This window comes from Indicator indicator, chromosome Z, assembly GCF_027791375.1.
Source record: "Indicator indicator isolate 239-I01 chromosome Z, UM_Iind_1.1, whole genome shotgun sequence".
Lineage (NCBI taxonomy): Eukaryota > Metazoa > Chordata > Aves > Piciformes > Indicatoridae > Indicator > Indicator indicator.
In genome coordinates this window covers 7,246,157-7,265,524 of record NC_072053.1, presented here as the reverse complement: position 1 = coordinate 7,265,524, position 19,368 = coordinate 7,246,157, and the positions used below count along the sequence as shown (strand labels likewise).

Here is a 19,368-nt window from a genome sequence, read left to right as displayed (position 1 = left end):
CTCTCCAGCCTGTCAAGATCCCTCTGGATGGCATCCCTTCCCTCCAGTGTGTCTGCTGCACCACACATCTTGGTGTCATCAGCAAACTTGCTGAGGGTGCACTCAATGCCACTGTCCATGTTGCTGACAAAGATGTTGTTGGGAAGGTTTAAGTAATTACCCTTAATTAATAAACAATATGTCAAACATATATTAATAAAAATACTGGTAACCCTTTATTAATATGAAAATTGCCAAAACTCCTTAAATAGAATTGTTGTATGGTTGGAATATATATTTACAATAGGAATACACAGTCTTTGGGCAAAATATAATAATTATATGCAAATTAGGAGGTAATAACTTGGAAAGAGAAGGTCCTAGGAAGCAGATAGTGCTCAATTACAGTGGGGGGAGACTCGGTAAGAACCCTTATGCCAAAAAGGACAATGAATTAATTACTCACAGCTGGTTTTACCCATGTGGGGGATGCTGCTGCTATGTTAGCTATGAAGCTTTGGGGTGCTCTCATACAACGCTAGCAACAGCAGATTGCCAGCAAGAAGAGTTTGCTGCCATGTCCCAGGCTGATATGGCTTCAGCGGACAGCGGGCGGTTAACGATGCTTCTGGAGATGGCTGCTTGCTTGGTGTCTGGGTAAACTGAGGCACGGCACGGTTCTAATGGCATGGGGAAGCAGGCTAGGTGGATCCGGCTTCTAGGCTCGTGGCTTCTCTGGCTTGTTGTGTATGGGCTCGTGGCTTTATCTCAGGCTCTGGACCAGGCACTTGAGGCAGGGCAGGGCAACTCGAGGCAGCAAAGCTTGAGCAAGGCTTGGAGCAAGGCAAGGCTTAAAGCAAGACTTAAAGCAAGGCAAAGATGACTACCAAGTCAACTTGTATATATACCTGTCTAGAGATCGATTGGTCCAATGGGGTAACTGAAGCTAACCTGTAGCTGCCCAATGGACTGGTGTTCTGGTAGGCTATAACCATAAAAGGCAAAAACAAAGGCCTTGTTTCTGGGGAAGCAGTGGTCAGCTTATGTGCTCTTATCCCAGGTAAACTTGTTTATCAGGCAGGCAGTGGTCCTGTCCCTTTTGTTCCTTTTCCCGTGTTTCCCTGTCTTTCTGCAGGATGGAGGGGGAGAGAGGGACCATGTCTAGACATCTTAAAGCCTGTCTGGGTTTGTACTGGGCCATGTCATGGCCCTACCATGACAGATATTGAACAAGACTGGACCCAGTACTGATCCCTGAGGGACTCCACTTGTCACCGGCCTCCACTTGGACATGGAGCCATTGACAGGCACCCTTTGGGTGCAGCCATCAAGCCAGTTCTTTATCCACTGAATGGTCCATCCATCAAACCCATCTATAGTAGAGTTGACACAGGAAATGACATGATGAATATGTAGACGTTGCATGTTTATATATGTTCAAAAGAGTTAAACTGCTCTGAGCACGGAACATCTAAGTAGTTCAAAGTAGTTAGTTTGAAACAAGTTAGAAGTTCCTGTGCAGAAATCAGGTTTGGTACCACCCTAATTTGTCATCATTTTTCAGACAGGGGATTACCTGCTGTTGGAGGCGGTTTTATTCCTAAACTTGGCAGTTAATGGTTGATGTCTTCCTTGCTTCACAAGACTTTGCATCCCTTATGCATTTAATTTGTTCTAAAGTATCTGTGGATGTTTCTGTTATCCCTGCATACAATGTATTGCATGTGGAAGTATTTATTTTTATTATTTCTGAAAGATGATTATTTAATTGCTTGAGCTATGCTTTTTTAATTAACGCTTTAGAAGTGCATTGTTTTGTAACACCACCATGCTTGTTTTTACTTGTCTCTGTCTTGAAATGGATGCCATATTTTTCTACTTAACTTTTTGGGCTTTATATGCAGTGTTGTAATTGAATATGATGTAATAATTACAAGTATTGAGTCCATGTACCCTTTTACACCTACTTTTAATGTTTTGGACCTATTGCTTTGCGCATCCCTGGAGCATTGCCAATGTAGAGTTCACTCAGTTGTCACTTTGTTCATCTCAGCTCTTCAGCTCTTTAGAGAAAATCCTTTTGGTTTGGTTATCTAAAATAATTTTTCCCTCTGCTTTACTTCTGTAAATATATTAAACGCTTCTGGTTTTCATTAATTTCTAATAGCTTTTTAAATATTATGTTATTTTATTAATTTGGAATATTAGAAATAATTTTCATTTGTAGAGGCCATACTGGTTAGACTGTTTCACACTACAGTTTCTAGCAGGGATTTAACAATTTGATTTTCTTGAATATATTTTTATTCTGATAATAGCTTTAATATATATATTGTACTCACTTCAAAAAGGCTTTTGATGTAAATAATATTAGACTTTGTAGAAGTTGATTATATGCTTTGAAAGCATATACGTGCAATTTCTGGGCTGCCTTACGGGAATAAATTGAAATAAATCAGTTTACTTTTCCTGCTCTTGAAGCATCTTAGAACCTTTTTTGGGCGTTGTTTGTGAAGCTGTCAGCAGGGGGAGCCAGCGCACAGGCTCTGGTCTGCTGTGGTGGCAGCACTGAGGATGGGGACCTGAGAAGCGCCTCTAACCAGTTTGCTTCCAAATGCTTGCATATGTGTTGCAGCAGGTGAAATGTCATTGAGCAGTAAAATAGAGTTCTTATCCAGACACAGAAGCCGGGAAATTGCTTGTCTGGGGACTTGAGGTCTTCTTTCTTAACCAGTTCATTTAGTTTAAATTCTCTCTGATCTCAGTGCAGAGCCAGCTTTACGAGTTTGCAGTTTTGGTTTCTTCTCTTTCTCCTCTGCTCTTTGCTCCTTCTAGCAATTGATACTTCACTTTTTAAACCTTCTTTCTCAGTATGGAAGGATGTTCCTTGGTTGGAGATGACAGTGACTCTCAGTTGAAGCTATAAAAGATTATTTTGTTTCTGGGTGTTTCTCTTGTATTGACTCCTAAGTTGTAATTTCACATACTGAGTGCATCAGTACTTTTTCCAGTAGTGCACACAAATGCACTTGAATTACAGTTACAGAATGTTCTTTACCTATGCCTCCTGGTGTGACATTTTCAGAGGAAGTAAGGTTTCTGTACTGCATCTTTTCCAGTCAGTGGGTAGGTACATTTACCTTGGTGTGTCAAAAAGTGAGATGGTGTAATTATGCCTTATAGTTGAAAATTACTTGGAACGATGACTACATTTCCAGGAGAGAAATCATATACAAGGTTGAATAAAGGTAGAATGTGTAGAGACAGCTCATTTGGAAAAACTTGAAGATAACCATTAGATCATTGGTAATGCAATACCTTTAGAGACTTACAAGAAGAGGTTTTAAGCATTAGGCATGTGCAGTATCAGAAGAGGCTTAACCAGGGGAGTTGTAATGTCCTCACTTACTCATCTAGGTATACAGAGATGATGAGATAAATGTATAGGTTGTTGAGGAGTAAGCTTTTTAGGAGGAAATAGGAAAAACTATTGTTTTTTGTAAGAGTTGCGTCATTTTTGAGTTACAGAAGTGTTAGCTCACTTTGCCTATCTTGCCTTTGAAATGTAAATTCCATCCAGAGCCTTTCTCACTCAGCTTCTATAAGGGGAGTAGAGAGAAAAGGAAACAGAAAGATGGGTTGGTTGGAACATTTAAACTGAATGAAAGGTGCTGTTTCTCTGTCAGGCAATGGAGTTTCAGCAGGAGCTGTATAATATCACATTCAACATCAAAAGGGCTGAGGACAGGTCTCAGGATGTAGTGTTGTAACATGGTGTGATATTTGTGGGGTTTGTATGTGTGCAGCATGCAAAAATAATTTCTTTCCTAATCCAAAATTAATCTCACAACCTTTGAAGTTGATGTGAAACAGTCATTGCATTTTCAATAACCACAGGAAGTGGAGAAAGATAAGCTTATCATAAGCCTGTTTAGGCAAACTTGGATCTGGTTTGCTTCTTTCTTGTTTTGTTTTTACATATTAGGGACATGTTGTCTTGTGGTGGTATAAAAGAAAATGCAGGGAAGTTGTTGCCCTGCACATGGACAATCTGAAGCCTCATGTCTTTCCTTACCTGTGTTATATCCATGGTTACTCCCTTCCATCCTCATCTTTGCATCTCCCATTCCTGTTTCTGAAGTGAACAAATCCTGTGTCTGTCTCACTGACTATTAATTTGTCTGTGCCTTGTTCAGCTGTTCATTCTTGTAGAATTCTAAGGAATTTTTCTTTGAGACCAAACAAACACCCTTCTTGACCTTGTCAAGGTTGCATGGAATGGAACAACTAATTTTAAACTGCAAAAGGCAGATGAGTAGAACAATTATATGGATACTTATTATTTCCATATTAGATTAGTCTGTAAAGCTAATTCCATGCTTGCAGTGGAGCTTGAGATAAGTGATGGATGTATCATAATGAGCAATATATAGCCACTATAGGGGAATATGTATAGAATTGTATTCCAGTGCAGGGAACTGTGGCCCATGTGCATAGAAAGCATTACATAAGACAGATTATTTCTCCCTCTTAGTTGATTCCTGGAGAAATAGGGTATAAATATCCCTAAGTCCCAAATTTCTTTAATACTGTGTTGACTCTTTTAGGTTTTTTTTTAATATAAGATGTGCAGAAGCTAATGCAGTGAGATTTAGTGATAAGATTGTGGAGAGCAGAATGCCCTAAATGTAGAGTTCTGAAGTCATGCAATTTCCATCATGGGAAGCTCAAGGCTTTGAAGTGAGTAGGCTTTGAGCTTGTCAGCCCATGTTAGAAGAGAAAAAAAACAAACCCAAACAAAACCCAAAGCAAATAATGACCACCACCAACAACAAAAAATCAAACAAAACCCCAAGAACAACAGCAACAGAAACAAACAAACAAACCCCCAACAAACAACAAAAGCAACAACAACAAAAACCCTAACCCTTCTCCCACTCACTAAACTTCACATTTGTGTTTTGGAGTACATGTGTCAGTTCTGGTGTGCTGCAAGTCACAGAATGTTTAGTGTACTGGAGTAAACATAACAGCAGAAAATAAAAGCTTCCACTGTAACAGTGTGCCACAAAAGGAGTGGTATCTTAGATTTCATCAGTGTCTTGGGCCTCTACTGTAACAGAGTACTTGTAAGAAAAAAATGGCACAATGGAGGCTCAAGGTCCCTCTTCCTGCTTTGTGTGAAGGCTCTGAGCCTGTGGCAAGGCATAGCCAGCACAAGGATCCAAGTTTTCTCAGCACTCCCACTGCACTGCCATGACAAGGAAACTGCTGCTGTCTCTGATGTCAGAGTGGTGGAGAATTGCTGGGGACACACAATTGTCTCCTAATTCTTCCAGACCATTAGTAGAAGTTCAGAAGCATAGAATTAATTAGCTAAAAAGTATTCCAGACCATATCAAACCATGTTGATTAAACCTCTTTTGGGTGCTGCAAGGCATACTATGAGATTAAAAACTTAAAGTCTTATTAGGATGAGCTCACCTTTTTGGCCCCAGATTCACCCCCATCTATTGATGTATTTCAGCATTGCTATGATGTGGTTCTTACCTCCAAGGCACACTATTTGCCAGAAATGAATATGAGACTTCAGTCTTTGGAACTCTCTTTATACTTTCTTGTCTGCATTTGTTTGTAGTCACCTTATACCAACTGGATCTTTTTCTAGTTAAATCTGTAAAGGAAGAAGAAAAGTTTGTATATATTTGGAGAGTTGCCAAAAACATTTTGATCTTTGTTTTGCTGGCTGAAAAATGGAAGTTTTTATTACCCGTTAAAAATGGGGTTTCCACTTTTTTGTTTTCCTTTTTTTTCTGAGAGTCTAGTAGCCTTTGTGACCCATTTGTTCCAGTTCTGGATGAGAGAATGTTTTTACTGAGGCCTTGTAGATATTATTATTATTTCCATTACTCTGAATATACTTTGCCTGCAAGAGCATAGAATGACTGTAGCTTAAAAAAAACCCAGAACTGCAGGTAGTTCCTTAATCTACCACTAAAGAAGAGAAAGAGTTTAATTTGGTATTGGTTTGTTTTGAGGATATGTACTGTAGAGCTGGGAAGAGGAGGGCCCCCTTATAGTGATGTTGACAACAACGTCTTCCCTAACCTAAAAATACCTTGTTCTATATCATCTCACTTAGAATGTATTGAGTACACACAAAGTCTATACACAAAGTACCTAAAGGAAAGTGTTTCAAGTTTGACTTTGTGCTAGTTCCCATAACTGAAATATCTGGGCAGTAAAACAAACTACTGGAAGGTCTTTAACTCTGAATTAAGATGTTGTTGTTTGATACCATCGTCAGGGAAACTATGGTATAGCAGCCATCACGGAAACCTGATGGGATGACTCCCACAGCTGGAGTGCTGCAATTGATGGGTAACAACTTTTCAGAAGGGATGAAGAAGAGGTGATGGAGTGGTCCTCTGTGTTAGGGAGACATATGAAACCATGCAAATTAATGAAGGTGATGATCAGGTTCAGTCCTTATGGGTAAGATTCAGGAGTAAGGCCACCAAGAGTGATACCATGGTGGGAATATGTTATAGACCACCCAACCAGGATGAAGAGGTAGATGAAATTTTTTACAAGCAGTTGAGAGAGATTTCACAATCACTACCCCTTGTTCTCATGGGAGACTTCAACTTTCCAGATGTCTGCTAGAAATACAATACAGCAGGGAGAGAAGTCTTGGGGGTTCCTGGAGTGTGTGGAGGATCATTTCCTGACACAACCGGTGAGGGAGCCAACCAGGGAAGGTGCCCTCCTGGACCTGCTTCTTGTGAACAGGAAAGAAACTTGTTGGGGAAGTAAAGGTTGGAGACCATCTAGGGCTCAGTGATCATGAGATGATTGAGTTCTTTATCTCTGGGGAAACAAGAAGAAAGGTTAGTAAAACTGCCACATTGACCTTCTGGAGGGCAAACTTTGGCCTGTTCAGGAGCCTGATAGACAAAGTTTCTTGGAAGGCCATCCTGAAGGATATAGGAGTCCAGGAAGGCTGGACATACTTCAAGAGGGAAGTCTTAAAGGCTCAGGAGCAGGCTGTCCCTGTGCCACAAAATGAGTCGGTGGGGAAGGGCTGAATAGGGACCTTTGGCTGGACCTCAAGAACAAAAGGAGAGTGTGGCCTTTGAAAGATGGGACAGGTCTCTCATGTAGATACTGTAAAGATATAATGAAGCTATGCAGGGAGAAAGTTAGGAGAGCCAAAGCACAGCTAGAGCTCAACCTGGCTGCAGCTGTGAAGGATAATAAAAAATGTTTCTATAAATTCATCAACAATAAAAGGAGGACTGGGGAAAATCTCCATCCTTTTCTGGATGCAGAGGGAAACATAGTGACTAAGGATGAGGAGAAGGCTGAGGTGCTCAATGCCTACATTGCCTTGGTCTTTAGCACTGGAACCAGCAGTTCCCTGAACACTCAGCCTCATGAACTAGGAGTCAGGGAGGGGAATCAGAATGAGGTCATCACAATAAATGAGGAAGTGGTCAATGATCTGCTATGCTGCTTAGGTGCACAAAAGTCGATGGGGCTGGATGGGCTACACCCGAGGGTGCTGAGGGTGTTGGCAGATGTGCTCACCAAGCCACTTTCCATTAGCTGCCTGAAGTCCTGGCTAGCTGAGGGGGTCCCAGTGGACTGGAGGGTAGCAAATGTAACACCCATCTATGAGAAAGGAAGAAAAGAGGATCCGGGAAACTATAGACCTGTCAGTCTCACCTCAGTACCTGGGAAGGTCATGGAACAAATCATCTCAAGCACCATTAGACAACACATAGAGAACAACCCAGGGGATCAGGCCCAGTCAGCATGGGTTTATGAAGGGCAGGTCCTGCCTGACCAACCTGATGGCCTTCTATGACAGGATGACCTGACTGTTGGATGAGGGAAAGGCTGTGGATATTGTCTACCTAGACTTTCGAAAAGCCTTTCCAACATAATTCTCGTGGACAAACTGGCTGCTCATGGCTTGGATGAGCACACACTCTGCTGGATAAAGCACTGGCTGGGTGAACAGGCCCAAAGAGTGGTGGTCAATAGAGTTAAATCCAGCTGGCAGCCGGTCACAAGTGGTGTTCCTCAGGGCTCAGTGTTGGGACTGTTTAACATCTTTATTGATGATGTTGATGAAGACAGAGTGTGTCATCAGTAAGATCACAGCCGACACCAAGTGGGGTGGGAGTGTTGATCTGCATGAGGGTAGGGAGGCTCTACAGAGGGACTTGGATAGATTGGATCAATGGCCAAAGTGAATGGGATGAGCTTCAACAAGGCCAAATGTCAGGTCCTGCACTTGGGTCACAACAACCCCAAGCAACACAGCAGGCTTGGGGAAGTGTGGCTGGAAAGCTGTCTGGCAGAAAGGGACCTGGGGGTTCTAATTGACAAGCAACTGAATATGAGCAAGCAGTGTGCACAGGTGGCCAAGAAAGCCAAAGGCATCCTGGTTTGTGTCAGAAATGCTGTCCAGTAGGAGTAGGGAGGTGATTGTCCCCTTGTACTCAGCTCTGGTGAGGCCACACTTCGAGTATTGTGTCCAGTTTTGGGTGCCTCAGTACAGGAGAGATGTGGAGGTGCTGGAGTGAGTGCAGAGGAGGAAAACGAAGATACGAAGGGCCTGGAGAATAAATCTTGTGAGGAGCAATTGAGGGAACTGGGGATGGTTAGTTTGGAAAAGAGGAGGCTGAGGGGAGACCTCATTGCTGTCTAGAACTACCTGAAAGGATGTTGTAGAGAGGCTGGTGCTGGTCTCTTCTCACAGATAATTAGTGATAGAACAAGAGGGAATGGCCTCAAGCTGTGACTGCATAGGTTTAGACTGGACATTAGGAAAAAAAATTTCATCAGAGGAGTTGTCAGGCATTGGAATGTGCTGCCCAGGGAGGTGGTTTAGTCTCCAACCCCAGATGTGTTTAAAGGTTGTTTAGATATGGTGCTTGGGGATATGGTTTAGGGGTGAAGCTTGTAGGGTGGGGCTCTTGGTTAGACTTGGTGATTCTGAGAATCTTTTCCAACCTGAATGTTTCTGTGATTCTGTGACCCACAGTCAGATTAGAATCTTCTTTTGCTACAGTGATTTAGGAATAAAATCCATCCATATGAGAGCAGAATCCAGGGGCTAAATTTTCCTCCTAAGAAGAAAAAATTTATAGCATCAGTGCCAATACAAAGTGCAGAAATGCAGGTTACAGCATATGCCTTTGGTCTCAAAAATTGTTGTAGTAAAGAAAAAGATTGCAACATCATCACTTGTATTCATTCATTTTTGCTAGCTCTGTTTTGCTGTCATTAAGTGCTGAGTGTAACTCCTTATAAATGTAGTAATCAGCCATTCATTCATGTTGGCTAAAGTAACTAATGGTTCCATTTTGGGGCACAAATAGCTGAAATACATTGTATGCGAACATAAACAAAAGTGTTTGATTAACATTTGCATATTTTAGATGTTCTTTTAGCAGATGTGAAGACAAAGTCTGTAGTACTTGTACGTTGCTGTTAAGTATTTGAGATCCATTCAGCAATATTGTCTTCTCACGGCTGCCTGTTCAAGGGAACTGGACTTCTCTGAAGGGATATGTGACAGTAAGAGTTTTGAGAGTAAATTACTTTCTCCTGCATATAGAAAAACAAATTAACAGATCCAGAATGATTTTAAGTATTTTTTAGGTTTCATCTAAATTTCACTGTAGTAATTATATAACTACCCTTTCTCGTACTTTTCATTGTTGATAATGTGTAAAACGAACATGCTGCCCAGGGAGAAGGTTGAATTGCCAACCCTGGATGTGTTTAAGAGTTGTTTGGATTTGGTGGGGATATGGTTTAAGGGTGAACCTTGTAGAGTAGGGCTGTCGGTTGGACTTGGTGATCCTGAGGGTCTCTTCCAACCTGAATACTTCTATGATTCTGTGATTTAGTGAAAATTACAGCAGTCACAATACAATTTAATAATTCAGGATTTATCCCATAAAGTTAGCCCCCTTCTGACCTGAGTAAAAAAGCCAGAGATATACTGTTTTCTGGGTTTTTTTTGTTTGTTTGTTTGGAGTTTTTTAGTTTTCTTGTCCCTTAAAAAGATGTATATATAATTTATTGATTGCAAAGTGGTAATTCTACCATAGCATTGGGGTTTTGATGGTATTAATTCCTTGTTATGAAGCAGAAAACACTGTGCTGTTTAACATGGTCTTTAAGTTAACTGGCTCATATAAAGTCTTCATTAGTCAACTGTGAAGGAAGGTCAAGAAAAAGGCAAAATGTTGAGACAACAAAAAGCAACAAAGGTCAGGATAGCTTTCTCCATATCCTTTGTTTGAAAGTAACTGGTATCAGAGGGGAGTATGAGGATAGGGCAGCTGGACCCTGCAACCTCTCCAGAGCACTCTCCAGCTTTCAGCGATTTGTAGTTCAGGGACTTACTTGGGCATAGCTGATAGCCAAGTGCACCTTCTATTTTCCCAGTGTTAGAGTAATACACCTTTCTTTTTCTTTGAAATGCCGTGGTTAGGCTGGAGACTGCTGGGCTTTGATCTAAATACTGTAGTTCATAGAAAGCAATGTTTGTTGTTTAATAATCATATTTTTTCAGGTGTTGAATTTTTGTGACTGGTAGTTTTACATGTCACTGTGGTCTCTGAACAGATTAGTGAAATTAGTTTCAATTTTATACATTCACTGTACTTGAGCTATGTTTATTATGAAGGATGAAGGAACTCATAGTTTATGCATTTATCATATGAGATCATAAGCCTTTAGGTTTCTAAGAAATGTGTACTTTTTACCTTGTATAAAAGTAAAACTTTATATGACTGAAAATTTTCTGCAGTTCTTATGTGGCAGTTACTCTGAATTTTACTCTACTTTAAATGTATCTATATATTATCACATCTGAAAATGCTAGATTTTTCTCACTGTACAAGATCAGAAGATCGGTTAGCATACTAGCAACCAGCAATCCTATTTAGATTAAGTTGTCCAGTTGTTCAGATATTAATTCAGTGCAGTGCCTTCGTATCTGCAGCCTACTGCTTTGTCAAAATAATTTTTAGTTCAGGATTCAAATATTTCCATATTTGCTGATTTTTCTGTATTGTTCACGTATCTGGCAGCAGCATTGTACATGGGAGTATCTCATGACTTAATTTCAAGTAGTTCTTTTAAATGGCTAGAATAAAAAATTGAACAGTTAGATTTTGTTATAAGTACATTGGAAAGTGATTTTAATATTGCATTGGTGATGCTCTTAGATGAAGATACAGCAGAAATAATGTATTGCTTTTGGTCAGGTGACTTATGTTACATTATTTTGCAGAAGATTGTTTGGAAAATTAGAGCTCAAATTGGTGACATGGTTTATAAGATGGGAAAGAATAGGCTAATATTTCACCTAAATAGAGAATGAAGTAGTAGCCAGCTTATAAGCTGTCAGACAGTTTCTTAGCATAAGATGTTGAGCCTTTGTGTAATGTTACATTTCAGTTTTTAGTGCTGGAATTTTTTGCCAGATCATGCAGAGATTAGAAACCCCAAAACTGTACATCAGATATGCTGGATAACTGTGCAGTGCTGAATGAATTTCTTTTGAGGTGGTTTAACAACTGATTAGTCCAATATATTGTTGCTCAACAAAATGTTTATTAGTTTAAGTATAAATATTTTTTAAAAATACTTTGAAATTCATCATCTGGCTGTTCTATTGTTTTTCTTCCTTGTCCTTCTTTTCTCATACACATGGGGTTTTACAGAATTATTCAGTGTACTGACTTTTGAAATAGGAAACCTGTGATGTTTTGTTTACAGGTGGAATAAAATGGGTCATTTGATACTGGTGCTGTTTTCCTGACCCTTCCTTATTTGTAGGATTAATCAGAGAAACTGTAGGGATGCTTAGTTGTAGATTACTGGAGCTACAGTAACATGGCCATATGTGAGGATGATTAAAGTGCAGATTAAGCTTTGAAGGGAGGAGGTTTTTAATATCTGCATCTATTTTACATATTACTGTGTGTTTTCAATTGGTCACAGATACAATCATGCTGTTTAAATTAACTGACAGTATTCTGAAACACTGCTGCTTACGTGTTTTATGATAAAAATACAGATTATTTTCTTCTTCCTGTTTACAATCTAACAGTTCAGTATTACTTCACACAGAGGAATGTTCCAGGGTCTCAAGTATAGCAATTTTTAGTAATTCTCCGTGAAAATGTGATTGTGCCTAATGATACTGACCTTCAGAATTTTAGTGTAACTGTTTGCTAGCTTCAAAGCTGCATGCTCAGGGTGTTTTATTACTTTGTCAGAGATATAAACACTTCTCAATTTGCTTTCCATTATCCAGCTGTAGTTTAGACCGCCTCAGTAATTGATGCACAAAGCTTAAATCTCTGCTGTCTTGAACGCACTGTGTGGATGCCAACAGCGTGCTCTTTGGTTATTTGGTTGCATAACTTTTAGTAACCTTGCCAGTCTACACCAGATATGTGATTGCGGCTCTTAGAGATCGGATTTAAAGCTCAGATGTGTTCTGTGCTGAAAACAGACTATAGGTCTGAGCAGTTCAACTGATAGTAGCTGCCGTCTGCTGCTTTTGCTTGCAGGTTGCCTGGCTGGCCAGAGGAACAGGAGAAATGGTTAATTTTGTGCATTTGGCATTGATGGAGGAATGGAACAGTGGAGGGGATGAAGGCCTTTTTATGCCCTGCAGCAGGGCTGCTAAGCAGCTTCCGCAGTCTGACATTTTGTTTTCCTCAGTCCAGGAAAAAGCACTCTTGAGATAGTGAAGTATTTGGGGTACTGCGGCGTGATTGGAGATTCTGCTGTCCAGCTGAGAGTTAACAGAGTGAGTCCTCAAGGTGCCCAGGGTCAAGACAGCAAGAGTCTGTCCTCTGTTCATACAGTGGATGTGGAGGAGTGGATATACCTGCACTCTAGGTAGATGGTGCAAGTGGGGCAAATCCTGGTGTAGAGCAAATTTGCTCTGGGAATGAATGTGTCATCTGTGACCATTGAGGAGATGTTTTACTATATTATTATAAAACAGTATGCCATGGAGAAAATCCTGGCACTTAAATGCTTTGAGGTTTATCTGTAACCTAGTGCACATCCAGTCATGATGGCTTCTCCCTTTCACTTGCAGTATAATAAAATTTCAAGGACTCTTAGATTAGCTGTCTTCAGGGCCAGAGGCCTCTGACTGGTGGCCTGCTGTAATGTCTGCAACCCAGATAAGTGTCTCATTCATCGATTTCCTTGCAGATAGTGTTTGTTAGCAGCTACAGTGGCAAGCAGTACAGCAGTTCTGCAATAAAAGCCAGGCAGTCTTCCTCAAAATCTTACATTTTTATTACATCCTTGTGTGCTGGCTGAGCTCTAAGCGTGTCAGTGGTCCATGACAAGAGATGTGGGCTGAGCTGTGTCTGCCTTCCACACACTTGGTTGGTATATGGAGTGTCAGTATCAAGGACTGCTTTCTTCTTAACCTGCAAGGGTGGATGCACATGAACATAGCAGGGTTTAAATTCCTTGTCTAAGGAGGAGAATGTTGTGTTAAGGCTTAGTTGTCATTCTGGGAGAAAACACAAAGATTTTAGAATAATCACTGGGATAACTTGAGGGTTTTTGAAGTTTCTTAGAACATTATGTTTCGGATTCAGCCTTACTTGCCAGAAACTTTCCGAATATAGGCTAGAGCCTTCCAGTATACTGATATGCACAGAGTGGGCCCAGTGGCACACTGGAGAGGGACTCTGAGAAACGTGAACTGGAAAGGATGATTTTGTTGAGAAATCTTAACAAATCTTTGCACAACTTTCACCACACTGACCCTGTTTTATAATGCACACTGTTACCTCAGAGATAAAGCCTAAACTTGTAAAAGCAACATTTAGAGGAACTGCCCTATTCAGCTTTGACACATTTCTTTCACTGCTGCCTTGCAGTGAGCTTAGCTACCTTTCACTCTATTTCTTTTGGCCTGCATGCACTGATGGTGCTTTGTTTCACTGTCTCCCAACGATCAAGTCCTAGTCTGCATATTTGGATACACCCATGTCCCCCTGATCTCAGTCTTTTCTTAGAAAGCAGCAGTAAGGCAACTGGGTTGCTCAAAACCCAGAAATGGAGTTCACTGTCGTTACAAAAGCTACAGCTTGTTCATGGACACACTGGAAGTGGTAACTATGTCATTACCAGCAGTGTAGTGAGGTGAACCAGCACAGTAGATTGTCCGTTTTCAAGCTCTTTTCTGACAATGGCTGTAAGAATATGATTGTAAAAAAGACACAAGTAACTGTAGAATAGTTTATTCACATAAAAGATGTTCTTCATTGATTGACTTCAGTCCTGAAATGGAGTATTAGAGGGTGTGGGGGGAAAAACAAGCCAAAATCCAAACATGATTCTGATTCATGTAATTGCTAATTGCTGGTCTGGATCAAAAGTAGGGGGGCAAAATGGTAATCAGTACTGATACCCTGTTGAAATAAAGAATGCTACATATAGTTCAAATGTAAACTCTGCCTGTCCCTCCCCCAGGTACTTCTCTGGAAGTTCAAGGTTGTATATTCAGGGTTCAGTGTTGCTTATATTACATACCACTAGAAAAACATGTAGGCATGGGCACTGAAGTGTATAATTGGCTATTTTGAGCAGAGGAGGGGGGATAATGAGCTTATATCCAGGATATTGCTTGCATCTTGAATGAAACCCCAAGATTCGCAGCATTTCTTAATTCTTCTACTACCTCCTCGCAAGGACGTGGTTTTAGCAAAAAGTTTAGGAAAAAAAAACAACAAAACCAAAACAAACTAAAGGAAAAAGCTAACAAGGGTGTATGCTTTCCCCTCAGAGAAACACAAGTTTTATTTATTGATGTTATGATTATTCTTTTGCAGTGAAATAAATGCCCGGCTTGATGCTGTGTCTGAAATTCTGCAATCAGAATCCAGTGTGTTTGGTCAGATTCAAAATCTTCTTTGTAAGCTGCCAGATATAGAGAGGGGCCTCTGCAGTGTTTTTCACAAAAAGGTATGCCCATAATTACCCTCATTTATTTTACCCTAAATGGCATAATTCTGTCTTAATTTACTAACTTATTTTTTTGCATGTTTGCTTAAAACTGTTTCCTTCTTAGCAAGACTGAGCTTGAGGTGATAAAGGGATGCAAGTTTATAAAAGTTATTTTTGCCTCATGGTAGAATTTTGGGGTTTTTTGTTCTCATTGATATGCTGATGGAAATGCCTGATTAGGCTTCTAGAACACATGCATTGTATTGCTCACAGGAAAAACTTTTGTAGTACTCATTATTTAGTGGCTGGATTCACTGAGATGGGATGTGGCAATGGGTCCTTGTGCCATAAATTATTTCTGTTCAAAACAAGGCATTGCATTCTGTATGCTTATCTAAAATCACACTTGCCAGTGAAACCACTTGGCTGTAGTTAGCTATTTTCAAACAAACGTTAATTTATTTATAAATTCTGTAATTTGGATCTCACTTGCACATTTTAATAAGAATTACTTGCAATGAGACAGTGGCAGTTCTTAGTTGAAGCAAATTAATGTGCTAATAGCACCTGTGCAGTACTTCATGTTCTTCTATTTCACTGTTATATTTAGAGATATTGACAGTTTGTTTTAGATAAAAGAATAGGTGGGTAGAAGGAGAACAAAGTTGTAATTTCTTTGGATGGTACAGTGCAAATGTTTCCTCTCTCTGAAAATCTGAAACTTGTATTTGCATGATTTTTAAAGCCCTAATGTGTTGCAGTCTTAGTCACATGGAAAGACTTACATACAGAAGTCCAGCTATAATGAAGCTCATGAAAAGAGGGAGTGTGCAGCAACTGCCACATCTTCTAAAATGTGCCACATCCATCTGATTTTTTTTTTCTTTAAAGGAACTATCTAGGAATTGGATAATTCACTTTTTAATGATATAGCTCATTTCAGGCAGAGTGAGACGTAATGAGGTTTTTAGGGATCAGTTTGCATTACACAACTCCCTAGCAAGCTTCCATTGCTATCCTCTGCTTTGGGTTTCTTCAGGTATCCCTTCATGTTGTAGGACTGCTTTCCCTTCTCAGCTTTAAAGCTATCATTTTAGTGGAACCCTTCAGAGACCCTGGATTTTTGGTGTGATTTTTGGAACGAAGTGATAATGTAGTTTGTCTTAACAACAGCAGTCATAGTATGAAGATGTGTTTAGTGAATCAGGTGTTAGAAAGAATTTGTAGAAGTGCTTTAGCAGAATCATTAAGGGTAAATGGGGGGGAAGAGCTCCAAAAATACACTTTATCAACATCCCCTGCTAAATATCTAGTGTCATCCATTGCAGAACACTGCAGACAGTACCCAAAGCACTGACTAATCCTTGAAGACTCTATAACTTTGAGGAGATGACAGTATCCCTGAAAGGCAGAGTCTGTTTTGAATAAAGAATCAAAAGCAGACTCTGGGAAACAGATTCTACGGTCTAGACAGACAGTAAATATGGAGCATGAAGAAAGAACCCTGCAAAGCAAGAAGAGTCAGAAACTGGAGTAACTGGGTTTTGTGAATTTTTGTTTTTTCTTTAATAATATTTGGTGAATGCTGCCTTCTCAGTTCCTGCTGTAGCAATCTCTTTCCAGTTCTGTTAATTTTGAATACCCAACTCCAACATGCTCAAAAGGAAGTTCCCTGCAATTTCATTCCCGTTAAGGGATCCAAAACCATGGGGAGTGCACTGGTGGTTTAACAGGAATGAGGTTGTTAATTCAGTGTCAGCTGCAGGTGAAACAGGTGAATGTGACAAGTATTCCATCCTTCAGACTCGTAAGACTTCAGTGACAGTACTTGAGGAGGTATGTTTCAGAGAGATGTCTGAAGGTATACAGAGATGGCTGGATTGTCTCAGCCATTCCAGATGTCTTTCATTCAGATCAGCCGTTGTAGAACTTTTATTGTGCAATGCATTTTGCACCATTAACCTCTAGAGGAGACATTAAAATATTAAGGCAAAGTAACACTGTTTTGGAACTGAGTTGGCAAGGCAAAGCACACTTATGAATGCTTTTCTGGTAAATAATATCATATTTTCCTGGTCTGAATGTTACTTTTTGGGGTTTAGCAAGTCTTCTAATGATCCTTATCTGGTAGCATCATTCAAATTGGCAGTTATTAGTCTGACCCTCCTCAAGTTCCTGTTACCACAAACCCAAACCACCATAAACCATTGCTGATCTACCCTGAAGTACAAGCAATCTGGAATTGGAACAGCATTCTTGTAGCATGAATTAGGTATTGCTTTGGAGGTCATATTACCAGCTTCAAGTTTGCCCCAGCATGAAAACAGGACTATGAGAATGCTTTAAGGAGATGAGCAATGTTACTGTTGCTATGGAGAGTGGCATTAATACAAGGACTGCTTGTTCTTCCCAGTTCTGCAGTTCCAGCACCTGACATCCTGCCAGTCTGAAATGCTGTCAACAGCAGAATGGCCTAACCTTTCTCCATGGCAAGAGAAGGATGGTTTAGGAACTGTTTAAAGTCTTCTTCGTAGCATTCAGAAGCTGACTTGAAAAGGAATCTGAGAGACAGGGGATTGTCTGGTTTTGTCTAAATAGTGCCCAGAGGTGATAACAGGAGACACACCGGCTCAGTGTTCTCCATAGCCAGTTCAGTCATGCCTTCCTAGGCCCTGGAGAGAGCCACCAAATAATAGAATAGACCACATGCATTTCCTTGCATCTTAGTAGAGTAAGAAATACGAGTGTCAGGACCCTGTCTATTTTTTATTCATTAAAGTGATAACTATTTAGCCTTGCCTTGGAGTGTACAGAATAGCAAGAGAGTGATCAGAGACCTGTGCTTGGACAGCTCTGAAAACCAGTGCAGGGTGAACATGCCATCAGTACTTCTAGAAATGTGTCCTATGGGGCCATCCTGATGTTGCTTGCTGGTTTAATGCCTGGTTTCATGCAGTGTGTTTTAGAAGACAGATATTTATACAAGCTTGAACCATAAATGTTTATCTTATTTGCACCCTTTGCTCAATAAACATTATTTTTTTACAAAAGCTTAGTCACCATAGTGGACAGGAGTCACCATAACAAATGATCATTGAATTTACAGAGCAGATTAAAGTGGAGCTGTTTCACTGAACTCCTACCCATGGAGTGAGGTCAGTAATGAAATCTTCCCAGGACATGCTGTAAATCACAGAATCACAGAACAATACAGGTTGGAAGTGACCTCTGGAGATGATGTAGTCCAAGACCCTTGCCAGAGGAGATTCACCTTGAGTGGGTTGTACAGGATGGCATCCAGGAAGGTTTCAGATGATAAACAGGATGAATTAAGGGCCACTGTGCTGCTGGAAAGCCATGACATAATAGCTATTACTGAAACTTGGTGGGATGATTCCCATGACTGGAATGTAGGGATAGATACAAGCTCTTTTAGGAAGGACAGGCAGGATAGGACAGAAGGAGGTGTTGCCCCCTACATCAGTGACCGTCTGGAATCAGTGGAGCCACCTGGAGAGGGATGATGAACTGGTAGAGAGTGTATGGGTTAAGATTAAAGGGAAGACAGGGGAAGGAGATGTTACTGTAGAGGTCTGTTACAGGCCACTTGACCAGCAGAACCAGCAGATGAGACCCCACAAAAGCAGGTGGCTTCCTATTCACAGGCCCTGGTCCTTGTGGGGGATTTCAGTCACCCTGACATCTGCTGGAGGGACAAGCAAGGCACCAGCAATCCAGGATGTTCCTGGAATGCATAGATAACAATTTCCTCCTCCAAATGGTAGAGGAACAAGAAAAGGTGCTATGCTGGACCTTGTTCTCACTAACAGGGAGGGGCTGGTGACCAATGGGCACAGGGACAGCCTTAGATGCAGTGACCACAATGTGCTAGAATTTAAGATCCTCAGGGCAACTAGGAGGACATATCCCAAGCTTACAGCCCTAGACTTTAGGCATGCAGACTTTGATCTCTTCAGGGATCTGCTGGCCAAAGTACTGTGGAACAAAACCCTAGAGGGAAGAGGGGCCCAGGACAGCTGGTCAGTATTCAAGGATCACCTTCTCTGTGCTCAGGAAAAAGTATACCTATAAAGAGGAAAGCAGGTTAGAAAAGCTAAAGCTCAATTAGAATTAAATCTAGGAGATCAAGGAGAACAGTAAAAATTTCTGTACATAAATTAACAGCAAAAGGAAGGCTAGGGAAGGTGTGGGGCCCCTTAGAAAGGAAATGGAAGAACTGGTGACAAGTGATGTGGAGAAGGCTGAGGTTCTCAGTGAGTTCTTTACCTCAGTCTTCATGGGCGAGGACTCCAGCCGCACTCCCAAAGTCACAGAAGATAATGGCAAGGGCTGGAAGAAAGAGCTGCCCGT

The 19,368-nt window shown here is 40.7% G+C and overlaps 1 protein-coding gene across 1 annotated transcript in view; it reads left to right on the top strand.

Moving 5' to 3' along the window:
• The window catches only part of MSH3 (mutS homolog 3), a 153,871-nt gene that overhangs the window by 74,432 nt on the left and 60,071 nt on the right, over window positions 1-19,368 (top strand). The window contains exon 10 of the mRNA XM_054398282.1: window positions 14,883-15,015. Coding sequence (XP_054254257.1) covers window positions 14,883-15,015 — 133 coding nt within the window. The remainder of the gene's footprint in view (window positions 1-14,882; window positions 15,016-19,368) is intronic.